The following is a 12,378-nucleotide window of genomic DNA, read 5'->3' as shown; positions in this document are numbered from 1 at the left end:
CTTCAACTGACATTTTACTCAAGGGGTGTTGAAAGACTACTTTTAGGCACATTAAAGGAAACAGACACAGTATTTAGTGCAGCTAAGCCGTACGCTCCTTCAGGTTTAAACTTGAAAACAATTACCCAGACTGTGACTTATAGGTAATTACATAGGTGAGCTAATATTATGCAGTAAAGTAAAGAGGTTGGAAGTCAGCAGCACAGTTCCTCTCACAGAGCAGGCCGGCTATGGTTACAAAGAAAATAGAGAAAAGCTGAAGACAGTACATTGATTTGAATAATTATTCACAACCGTCTGTCATACCTTGATAACTTTTCTTCTGCCATTGACAATCATATCTTTTCTTTTCTTTTACTTTGTCTAAACTGCCCCACTAGCTTTGATCCAGGATGCATAGCGCTTAATGTCTCATGGTGGGATGACAGGCATTTGCTCTCTCACACAACACAAGAGCAACTGACCTGGAAAACCCCAGCCAGCATGATCCAGGACGTCTATAAAGACATCCATGTGATGGGTGAAAGAAAAAGTATGTGTGACAGAGCAAGGAGCAATACATAGGGCATGAGCAGAGAATAAAGACATTTAAACCAAGCGTCCAAGTTGTATAAAATGGAACAACAAGTAAAACAAGTTCAGCAGCGAGCCACACAAAGAACTACTAGTGCTGAAGCTGTAATAACCTCGATCATATGTCAGCTGATGAACTGGAGATAGCGAACAGTAACAGTTATTAAAAAAATGTTGCGCTCAGCAATAATGGTCATCCATGGCCAGAACCCTGATAATCATAGAGACCAAATCTCAAGAGGGGCGAGCACTGTCTCTATGACTGATGATAGCTGTGCTTGCCATTTATCCCACATGGCTTCAGCACTTTGTGTGTGACTTTCTGTGTGCTCATGTGCTTTTAACATTGGTATTGTCAAAGACGTTATGTTTGCAAGTCTACATTTTCACAGTAATCCCCCTTGTACAGGAAAATAAAATGAAACACAATAAATGGTAATTCAATAGCCTACAGGACATTGTATGATACATGTTTGCTCAGAAATGAGTCAGAAATTCATGAGGGTTACTTTGGGGTAACTTTTCTCTTACATGCCTAGTGTATTTTGTTTTACAATTCAATAGGTCAATTTGCCTGTATGGAAACATATAATATATAGGCCTACCAGACCCATCATAGTTTAAAATAATAATAATTTTCTTACCTGAGCACACATGGATAATTCCTACTAGAAATGCAATTCCAATAGAAGTTGGAGACATCATTCAACGTCTCTTGCAGGAGGAAATTTTCTTTCTCTGTATAATCCAATTTATTCGTAAAATAATTTAAGCATCCGCTCCTTCATAATCGTGATTGATCGAGACAATGTTTAAGAATCCAGAGATAAAAAATATAATGCCGGGCTTTGCCTGGTTGAAAAAGCAGTAGGCTATAATAGTCCAACAACTGAGTCCCCAACAGCTTGCTTTAGGGTTCAAATAACCAACGGGAAAATAGAATAGCCTAATAACAATAGTATGAAAAAAGAAAAAAAGAAGAAAAAAGAAACAAATCTAAATAATGTAATTAAACGACTTCAAACCACTTAGAAACTAAGTTCCAAATAGTATCAGTAGTTAACCTTAACAGATTGACAGTAGGCTGGCAAAAGCTATCCAAAATGTTTTCACCCAAAAAAACGTATAAAAACAGATCTATGCTTTCATTGAATTCATCCCGTTTCTGCGTGCGGTGCGCTCACTTGGCCGAGCGCGTCATTTCATTCAAATCATCTCCTTTGTGCGAAAAGCAAAGAAAAAAAAATCACTGGAGCTAAAAAAGTTGAAGTTCTGACTATAGTTTCCAGTCAGGAAAATAAAGTGAACGTCCGCTGTATTCCAACTTAAGCCAAGGATATCCTTGCAGTCACATTATTTCTGTCCAGGTTTGAATCTGTCAGTTGAGATCGGAAACTTTCTAAGTTTCTAAAGCTCCGCTACAAACAGACCTGTGCTGTGCTTGGTTCACTCCTCCATCCACAACAAGAGAACCATTACAACTTCTCCGTCCCTCTCTCGTAATTAAATTCGGCTGCAAATCCAATTGATCCTTATTATTTGGGTCGCAGACCCCGAACCTCAAGGCAGGGGAATAGGAGGAATTCACATTCACAGCATTTCATTCAGGAGAGCGGAATGCCTCGTCAATAGTAGGCTATGTGTGCCATTCTATCTACCCCCTCCATAGACTGAACAATGTTTCCCAGAGAGGAAATTTAACCCCTTCCCGCCTGGATCCCAGTCAGAGAGCGCAGAGCGCAGCTAACCGTGCATATAGGCTACTTTGGTAGACTACTACTGGGCTGGCCATAACAAAAGGAGCCGTGGGAAGCCGTGGGCTACTTTCTAAACTAAATAAATACAAACACAGGCCTAATACAAAAGAAAGAATTATAAGCCTAATGTTTCTAATAGAGGTGTACTATAGGCTACTTCTATGCCTCTCCTTGGTGTACAATAATGGTGTACAAGAAGACTGTACAATAAATGACACAGGCAGCCTACATTGACATTACCTATTGTATCACATTTTTTACATGTCATAATTCTATCATAATAATGTATTATGTGTTTATTGTATATGCCTAAAATTAAGACTCCTAAATGAATGTGGTACCCAGGCAACCCAACAAGGCTATGCCTAATTAAAATTCTATTTAACATAATCAAAATGTTTAGGCTGGGTTAGGCTATAATTTGATGACCAAATCGAAACTTTATTGCCAAGTTTCACAATCCCAGCAGCACACGAAAAAGAGGCTACTTATTCTTGAAACTGAGTCTAGAACATGCTTTTTTTGTACAGGCTAGTAGACGTTAAAATGAGACTACCATTGCCTTCATAACCAATGCAAACTGTAGCAAGGCACATGGCCTAACCATTTTAATACATAGCCCACGCACACGGACCCCCATCTGAAAATATTTTATGCCAGGGACAAGATTTGATACACGATACAAGATTTGAGTTGTTTAAAAAAATATTCAATTTTTCTTTTCTTTTTTTCTTCAAGATTTATTTTTCTAAATAGCAGATCTACAAGCCAGCTTGTAGATCTGCTATTTTCAAAGAAAATCTTGTATTAAAAAGTATTAAAAAAATAATGAACATGTAAAAAACACATTTCAATTGAGCAGGAAACGTGATTTTCTTTTTATTATTATATATATTTTTTACAAATAACATGTTAATTCAGAATCCACCCTGCTCAATTCTGACAAAGCTGCACTGACACTGTGTAGACTCCATACAGCGAGCCGGTCTCCTGGTGGAGATTTCTTACCCAACAGCGCCCTCCAGTGAGCCTTATCATACCACATCTAGCATGGGCTATTTTAATCAGCACACATCCAGTGGTGTAGTAAGTAACTAAGTACATTTACTTAAGTACTATACTTAGGTATAATTTGAGGTACATTTTACTTTACTGGAGCATTTCCAATTTTCAGTACTTTTACTTCTACTCAACTACATCTCAGAGGCAAATATTGTACATTTTTTTACTCCACTATAATTATTTGAAAACCTTAGATACTAGTTACTTTATAGATTTTAATTATTATTACAAACCATACATTACCCACTTCAACCCTGTATGCATTTCGGCCATTCGAAAATAGCCGATCTACAACCTCACAATGCGTTGCGATCATTGTGAGCTTGTAGATCTGCTATTTTCAAACGATTTTTATACATATATAATTTTGAAAACTTGTGAAATGGAACATTCCGCAAAATGAGTACTTTCTACTTTTGGTACTTTAAGTATATTTTGATACCAATACTTTTGTACTTTTACTCAAGTCAATTCTGAATTCCGGACTTCTACTTGTTACTTGTATTTCTACAATGCAGTATTGATACTTTTACTTAGCAAAAAAATTTAGTATGTTTTCCACCACAAACAGTGCACACAGTGGACATTAGAAGATGTAATGCCAAAGTAGGCCTATGCTATGTGAGGACAAAAAGGTATGTTGTGGTTGAAAATACTGCATCATTTGTATTATCTCAATAATAATAGTCTACCTCACAAGAAGATGGAACAGTCACTGATCAAATTATGACTAGCAAGCCTACTAGTCAACCACCAGTGTGATCCCCAATACTCTTATTCATCCACATAATTACGTTCCAGTTTTTACATTATTCCAGTCCATTCCTATACTCCTTCACCAGTGCCTTATTTTCCAGAATTCCTTTACTGTCCTGGATCTGCAACTGGCAGCAGCTCAGAGGAATGCTTTCACTTAAAGAGTAAAATTGCTGGAGCCAGCAGGAGAGAACTGTAACATTAAAGCAATTATCAGCAATGTCCCACTTAGACCCACCCAGCATGGGGTCTGGGAAGACTGGCTACTGCAGAGGCAGAACAGAGCAGTTGAACAGGCATATCAGGAAATCTTTATCTCATACTATGAATATAATAATAATAATAATAATAATAATAATAATAATAATAATAATAATAATAATAATAATAATAATAAATGTTGTCAAAGAAAATAGTCTGATGATAGTGTTAAATAATGTAAACAATGGAATGTATTAATCAGGTAGTACACTGATTTTATGCACCCATTTTTAACCTAACTTCATATAAATGTTCAGTTTCTAGTAGTTTCTACTCTAAGAGTGCATGATAAACGCTTTGATTCACATTATTGAAACATCCGATAAGCTTGTATGACTGCATTTACTTGCACTCTTCTCCCCTGCCTGCAGAAAAGATATTCATGCAGTTACAATAGCTGAGCTCTCTGAGCAAGAAGATTCTCTCTCTGCTCTGTCTTTCCTCTCCCATGCGACCTTGATCTGACAGTCACAGAGACAGCAAAAGTGACACAGTGTCTTGTCAGACAGCTGAGCGCTTTTAACACAAAAGTAAAATCATCTTCTCCAGAAACAAACTTTAAGGCATATATGAAAAGATAGCATACTTCAACATCTTTGACTGCAACCCAGTCCATGGCCCAAGTCAACATTTGAATTTGTTACAGTATATCAACCATTAAGAAAACGAAAACAGCTCTGTGACGCTGTTACATATTTGGAGAGCCGCTATTTCCTTCACACAGATTATATAACAGCACATATTGTACTTACTGAGGAAGATCTGGTTACATTTGTGTGCCTTGTTGTGGGAATGCCTGGGAGTGTGATGGTGGCTTTGGTGAAACCCCAAATCATCAGTCAGCAGCCGCTTACACCAGTAAGACTGGGAGTTCTGAATCCTGGTGTGGCGATGGCCTCCATGTAGACCCTTATGGCCTTTGGGCACACCCAGCATGATCAGCATGGCAAGCAGCACGACCAGCAGAGACACAGGCGGCATGGTGGCTCGGTAACATGAAGCCTGGTAACAGGCTGGTAACAGTCAAACTAGGCTTGATCCAGCTATCATAAAAGGCGATTCAACAGGCCTTCCTTCCCATACACGAAGCCTCAAGCAAAATCCATAATTAAGTGCTGGCTAAAATACAAACTGCTCCCTGAGTACATTGCTTCTCAAATCCGTTTTGGTTATAAATTGTAATACGTGCACAGTTTCTGGTCCTTATTCATTTTCTCCCCCTCAAAACACAGGTATTCCTTCAAGATCAATCATGATTCAGAGATCCATTCAAACGTTCTCAAAAACAGTAGCACAAAGCTGTAAAGACTATGCCGTACTTCCCAGCAAGTGTCCTTGATGATATACCAGCCTTGAGTTCTGCCTGTCCATAACACCCCCGCATACTTAGCAGATCTTCGAAATCCAGTGACAATGTTTCCCCCAGTGCACCATGGGATCTTAATGAGGGGAACTCCATGCACAATGCACACAGTCAAGTTCACTCCCGCTCTCTATCTCACCAATCTGCCACTCAATGGACAGACCCTCTCTCATCTTCCCGGCCTATTATGTCTAATAAATCTCCTTTCTATATTCAAAAGGAGTTTGTGGACATTGCATCTTTTCTTATGAATCATGTGCCTGCCTGTGAAGCGGGACGGCGAATTTCGGCAGACTACATGCTGTGAGTCTCTTTCAGATGTGGTAGACCCCTCACAAAACCCAGCCTGCTCAGCATAGAGGTGAGGGGTAACACACAGGCGGGGTAAGGTAAAGGAAGCCCACATTCCCTTTCCCCCCTGACAAACACTATTTAATGGCTTTCATTCCCAGCTCAACAGCACACAAAACAGAACGGCATAAAACAAAACCTTTCTCCCTCAAAATAGATACTCCCCGCTGAGAGAGACAAACATGGAACTCTATGCCAAAGACAGAAAAATAAGACCAATCCTTCCTCAGAGACAGTGTTGCACCCTGGGATTTGGCACTCTGCATGAGAAGTTTTGTGGTGCCATAAAATAAACAAGCTTGGAGGTAAACGACTGGCAGAGTTGCAGATGGAGTGACCTTGAGCAGTGTTGGAGGCATGGGAATGCGTGAGTTCGTTTCAGGCATTGTAGTACGGCACATCACTTCATACCTCACATTCATTATGGAAACATACATATGCCTGCATACATTTTTCTTCACAAAACAGAAATTTGTATTATGTGTCAGTTCATGATGTTAATAAACAATCTTTCCATGGTGTTTTCAAATAATAAACAATAAATATGAATAATTTGCTGTAAAAATGGTTTGCATTTGACTGAGATCTTGCATTGTTTTCTGATAAAGTCATTAAAAAGCAGCAGGGTTTATGTCTGTTTTTCCTGCAGCTGTGAACCATCTTATGGTTAACACAGGCAGTCCATCACAAACCAGAGGCAGTATGCTGACTGAGTGAAGGAATCACGATCACCATGTCCTCTACAAGGGAAGGACAAAACTCTAAACACTTCCACATAGACAGGCTGGAATGTGCACAGAATGCAAGTTAGGAAATTGGATGGGACACTGTCTCACTGACAGCATCAATTTACATTGCCTCTTAGCCAGATACTCTTCTGATATCAACCTCTGTGGATGACCAGAGGCAAAGTATACATAACAATAGTCCAAACTGATTGGGTTACACTAGAACAAACTACTACACGTCTTCTATCCTCTACATCAACCATACCAGAGATCGCCACCTTTTGTCTTTTTTAGTTTTTTTCTCCCCTAAATTCCTGGAAGCAGTAACCGCTGTATGATTGATGTTATGTTGACGACTTGAATTTGCCTTATATGTCATGTATAACAGACAATGCTTTGCCATGCAGTGGGCTCAAGTTGAGGAGTCTCATAGAAATTGCGATCCGTCTTGAGAGAGAGAGAGAGATGAATTTCAAGTGGAATGACAGTTGCTAAACATGGAATTGAGAAGGAGTCGAGGGAAGGAGTGCTAGACAGGAAGTTAAGATGAGGGAAAAGAAGAGACATTTCGGGTTCCCTCCGGCGTGTATTGTTGCTCAGAGGGAGATGACCTGCACTTCTCAGGAAGTTACAAATCATAACGGTGTCAGTGTATACCCTTCCAGCTGTACTGGGAGACTACAAATCATTTCTGATTGGACACTGAGGGAGGGGTGAAGCTCAAGGAGCCTAAAGCGCACTACGGCTAACAGTATGAGGCTTAGACATCCGCCATGTTAGTATCCAATGCAAGTCAGGATAAATGTCCCATTGGTGAACAATATCACAATTTACGTATATATCATGATTTTGAGTTTGCACGCCTTTTGCTTTGTACCAGGTTCTCAAAGCAGCACAAAGGCTACATCCATAGAAAAACAATTTAATGTGTCCTTTAACTCTTTCAGTGCCAAGAGTATTTTCATAAAGTACTCCCCCAGTGCCAGCAATTTGCGTTTTTTTTTATTTTAAAATTTTGTAATTTTTCATTCAAATAAATGATCTGATTGGGTTTTTAAACCCATAATACAGTTCTACCAGTAGAGAGCAACAAATCGACACATTGATGATCTCGCTGGCTCACTCGCCCCCTCCCAAACAGGCTCACGTCATATCCGGTCATAACCGGATGTTGACATTTTTGACAATCGTTGATCGGGCTAAATTACGATGTGATACACGACTACGATGACTGATCGTCACCCAGACCAAAGAGAGTAGACGTGGACCTCTCCGTTTGTTTTTTATACCGTGTGAAAAAACGTGACTTTCCCTATTCTGGCCGAAAATGATGGCGGGAAAAAAATGAGAACCGGAAACGGAATCTGCGTCATGAAACCGGAACCCAATGAGTCTGAAGGAGTCAGGAAGCGAAAGTGATCATGAAAAATAAACAGCATAGCGCGACCACAGTCAAAAGTAAAAACTCGGGATTTCTCGTGCTGGCACTGAGGGTACTCGGGAAAAACTCGGGATATCTCGGGGCGTGGCACTGAGAGAGTTAATAGAGGCGTTTTCAATCTTCTTTATGTCATGAACCACCTAATTGACTTTCATTAGGCCACAGACCACCATATCAATGATTCTGTCCAAGAGGGACACTGATATGAAAATATGTTTTGGCTGAAATTAAATTGTCAAAATGTCATAATTGTACATGAGAAATACATTCATAGTGGTGACATTGAAACATTATTATTAGAATAGTCACTTATGTTTTTGTTTGTGAAGTTAATTGAATTACATTGATATTGAACATTTGGCAGGATATACAGAACCGTTGATTTGTTTAAATTATGATAGTATAATTATAAATAGTAATTATAAACCAGCCCAACAGTTGGATTGGGCATTGAAAAAGTTCTATGGTGCCTTGTTTACGTTAACAAACATGCATATGGGACTGTACTTATAAACATTGGAGGGTCATCTGACAACTAGTCACTACAGATGTTGGTGGGATTCAATAAAAACAGCTGATTGGTCAGACTCAGTCTCGTAAATGATCCCTAAGAGAGCCATGTAAGTTATGAGTGTCAGGCAACTTCATTAAGCAAACCAGAAAAATATTTTCAGATCATCTCTTTCAGTCTCTCCCTCAGGTGCTATTGTGTCCCTAGGTGCCTTACTTTAACAGAAAGAAGCACTAATTTATTCCACTGTCCATCCAATACATCATCAGACTAGAAAAAGTGCTCCTCGGAGCACAGGTCTCCACCAGGTCAGGTAGGTTATTGCGGGCCAGCAATGTTCGGAATTCGCCAATAAGGATGGAATATGAAAAATCGGACGGAACCATCTTGATCACTTGACTATAGAGATAATGTGTACCGATTTGCATGATGTTTGGACAAAATGAGTAATATAAAAAAGAAAAGTGTTGCAAAAATCGGCCTCCTGGTGGCGCTAATAGGGCAATTTTAAAAGGATGGCATTTGTTCCTCAACTTAGTGCAAGTGTGCGTGCAAAGTTTCACCGCAATCGGATGCTGCGTTCATGATTTGCGGCATTTTGTTCAAAACGGGCCACTCTAGATGACTTTTTAGATGTCAATGTTAGCCAACCAGGATGGAATATGAAAAATCAAACAGACCCGTCTTGATCAAATGACTATAGAGATCATGTGTACCGATTTGTGTGAAATTTGGATAAAATCTGAAGGCTTAATATTAAAAAAAATGGTTTTACATAAGTCGGCCTCCTGGTGGCGCTATAAAAGGTGTGAAAAATTTGGGGCAGAGGTTCTGCTGTGGCATCCAGGGAGTGTGTGTGCACAGTTTCGCTGTGATCAAGCCAACGGTGCCGGAGATTAGCTGTACACAGACAGAATGACACACACGGACACACTGACAGACAGCTGGGACAAAACATACTCTCTCGCCATGCCTTTCGGCCTGGCGGAGACAAGACAATAATAGCTATAGCAAGTGATGGTATTTTCTGCATAATAGTAGTATTTTATTGTTGCATTGTGTGTTGGTTATATTCTTTTGTCCGTCATATTGTACTATAGAGTGCTGTGCTGTGTCCTAAGCTATCCTCATAGTCATGGGACAAAGAAGTACATTTTGAATGTTTAACATAAAGACTAGGACACATAGGGACATACACCGGCAGGGAGTGGAGTGGAGTCAAATACTAAGTTCAGTGCTATCCACTATCATGTCTGTGGAATGTTTGAGCCAGAAACCTTGGCGAGTGTCAAGCCAGCTTGCCTAATTTTTTCCCACCACTGACAATGTGCTGGTCTCTTGACTAAGAGCCCAAGAATCCTGCAGCGTAAATAACAGCAAAACGTCACAAGCAAACCTTAAAAAACACCACACTGAAAGAATGTAAGAAAGAGAGAGCAAGTAAGAAAGAGAGTGCAACGCAATAGGAGGGAGGGAGGGAGGGATTAAACAAAAGAGGAAAGGTACAAAGCAGAATACAAGCAGAATGGTGAGGACATTTTACTCCTCACTAAAGCTTCTCTGTTCAGCTTTTTAGACATGATAGAAAAGACAGGGACTCTACTGAAAGAGAATGACGGCAAACTAAACAAATCTGTTTCTGTTCACGGGGCACCCCCATGCGTGACGCCGCTACGAGAAAACGGAGGAGAGAATGCAGGCACATGGGAGAAAGAGAGTGAGCCTCACAGGATGCCGCGACGAGGTTTCGAGCACAATGCAGGATGGGGCGATAAACAGGCTGTTGCTTTTCCGCCTGCTTGCGCACACTGAATCCCCCTTTGCCTGTGTCTGTTAATGGGCCTCACATTAGCATCTGTTTGGCGTCAGTCTCAACATGGCTGGCTGATGAAAATAAGCCCTGCACTATCATGGAACTTCCTGGCAGTAACATAAAAACATAGCCATTCTTCTGTGCTTTTACCACAAGTTCTTAGCATGGATGTTTTCCACCTCAGTAGTCTTAGAAAATGTTAAGGCCATTTAGTTTCTTCTGTTCAAACCCCAGTGGTCCTGTGAGATTATTATTTTTGTTTGTAAGGAACAGATATTATTATGGTAGTACAGATAAAATAGCACAGAAGGGAAATGTTCAACATTGAAAGTTCATATGCAGGAGGTTAGCAGTACAGTATCTAATTTGTGAAGTGCCATGCATGGCTGCATCAACAGAACAGGCAGACAGGATTTGAGCACAATTAATTGAAACAAACATGTCTGTTGACTCTCCCTGGGACTCTATCCTTCCCATTGTCATAACATAGCTTGTTGAATGACATGCACCACTTTCCTTCCCTCATAGAAATGCATGGTGGCAGAAACAAGCACCATTGTGTGTGTTTCATGCTTAATTGGCTTAATTGGTTTAGTGGCAGGAGAGCTTTAATGGCTGAGAGCGGGGCTCAGGGTAGCTAAGGGGGGGGGGGGGGTTAAGGGGTGCCTTTATCTTCATCACTATGACAATGCTATAATGAAACTATGAAAAAAATAAGTTCAGTCAGGATCACTCACGTCAAAGTTGATTTACCATTTATTGCAACAAATGGAATACAGTTAAACTTGGCGTTAATGGCTCCGCTCTTGGGATGTTTAAGCGGCATGCTAAGCTAAATCAGGGAACACTAAGCAAACCCCCAAACTAATGAATGCATGCTCACTGACTTAGCCAAGTGGCATGCTAGGCTAACTCAGAGAGCAATTACTGAAACCCCCCAAGACAACGGAACCCAATGCCAAGTTTATATAACGGCCGTATCAGTCAGATCTATATCTATGTGAAGGACCTAAAATGTATTTCTTTCTTCTTCTTTTTATAGAATGCAAGCCTACATCCTGAAAGAGGTCATCCTACAAGTATGTGGAAAATCTATGTGTAGCAGTCCTGCAGACCTCAGAAATTACTTTTATTAAAATAGAATGCAAGCATACTGTACATTCTTCAAAGAGGTCATCCTACGATTATGTGAAATATCTACAGCATTATGTACCAGCCTACTGCAGACTTCAGAAATTACTTTAACATAGAAAGCAAGCATATATTCTGTAAGAAGTCATCGTACAATTGACTAAAGTGTAATAACTATGTGTAGCAGTAAGCATACTGCAGACCTTAAATCACACACAGACAGGAGTGATGCAAGCATGGTAAAAAATATCAAAATTAAACTGAAACCATGCCAAACGTCTCCTCATACATGCCACTCATTGCTTTTTGAGCAGAAATAATGTCCTCTTTTCCTGGGCGAATGTAACGTTCATAAGCTGTTTAAGACCAGCTAAAGCAGCAGCAGAAGTGTAGCAAGCAGCAAGAGAAGCAGAGATCTAATGAATTGAGAAGCCATATTTAAAGGAGCCGCTCTGTTAAGAGCGTGAGCTCTGATTGGAGTGTAGAAAAGCGTGACTGCTTTGGTAATGGCCAGCAGAGCTGTGAATGGAGAGTAGGAAAGCTAGGCTGATTGTAAACAATCAGCAGACTGACAGCCGGTTACAGCTGAGGCTTCATTATTAATACAGATCCAGAACAAAACAAACAAAAA

The 12,378-nt window shown here is 40.1% G+C and overlaps 1 protein-coding gene across 1 annotated transcript in view; it reads right to left on the bottom strand.

Annotated features, from left to right (window-relative positions):
• Positions 1–2,214, bottom strand: part of robo1 (roundabout, axon guidance receptor, homolog 1) — a 159,128-nt gene extending 156,914 nt beyond the window's left edge. The window contains exon 1 of the mRNA XM_080428836.1: positions 1,218–2,214. Coding sequence (XP_080284962.1) covers positions 1,218–1,278 — 61 coding nt within the window. The 5' untranslated portion in view covers positions 1,279–2,214. The remainder of the gene's footprint in view (positions 1–1,217) is intronic.
• Positions 2,215–12,378: the final 10,164 nt, after the last annotated feature.

The sequence above is a fragment of the Gymnoscopelus braueri genome (assembly GCF_963280865.1).
Source record: "Gymnoscopelus braueri genome assembly, chromosome: 5".
Lineage (NCBI taxonomy): Eukaryota > Metazoa > Chordata > Actinopteri > Myctophiformes > Myctophidae > Gymnoscopelus > Gymnoscopelus braueri.
Note: the sequence above shows the minus strand (reverse complement) of the source record. Positions and strands in the feature narration are given on the sequence as shown.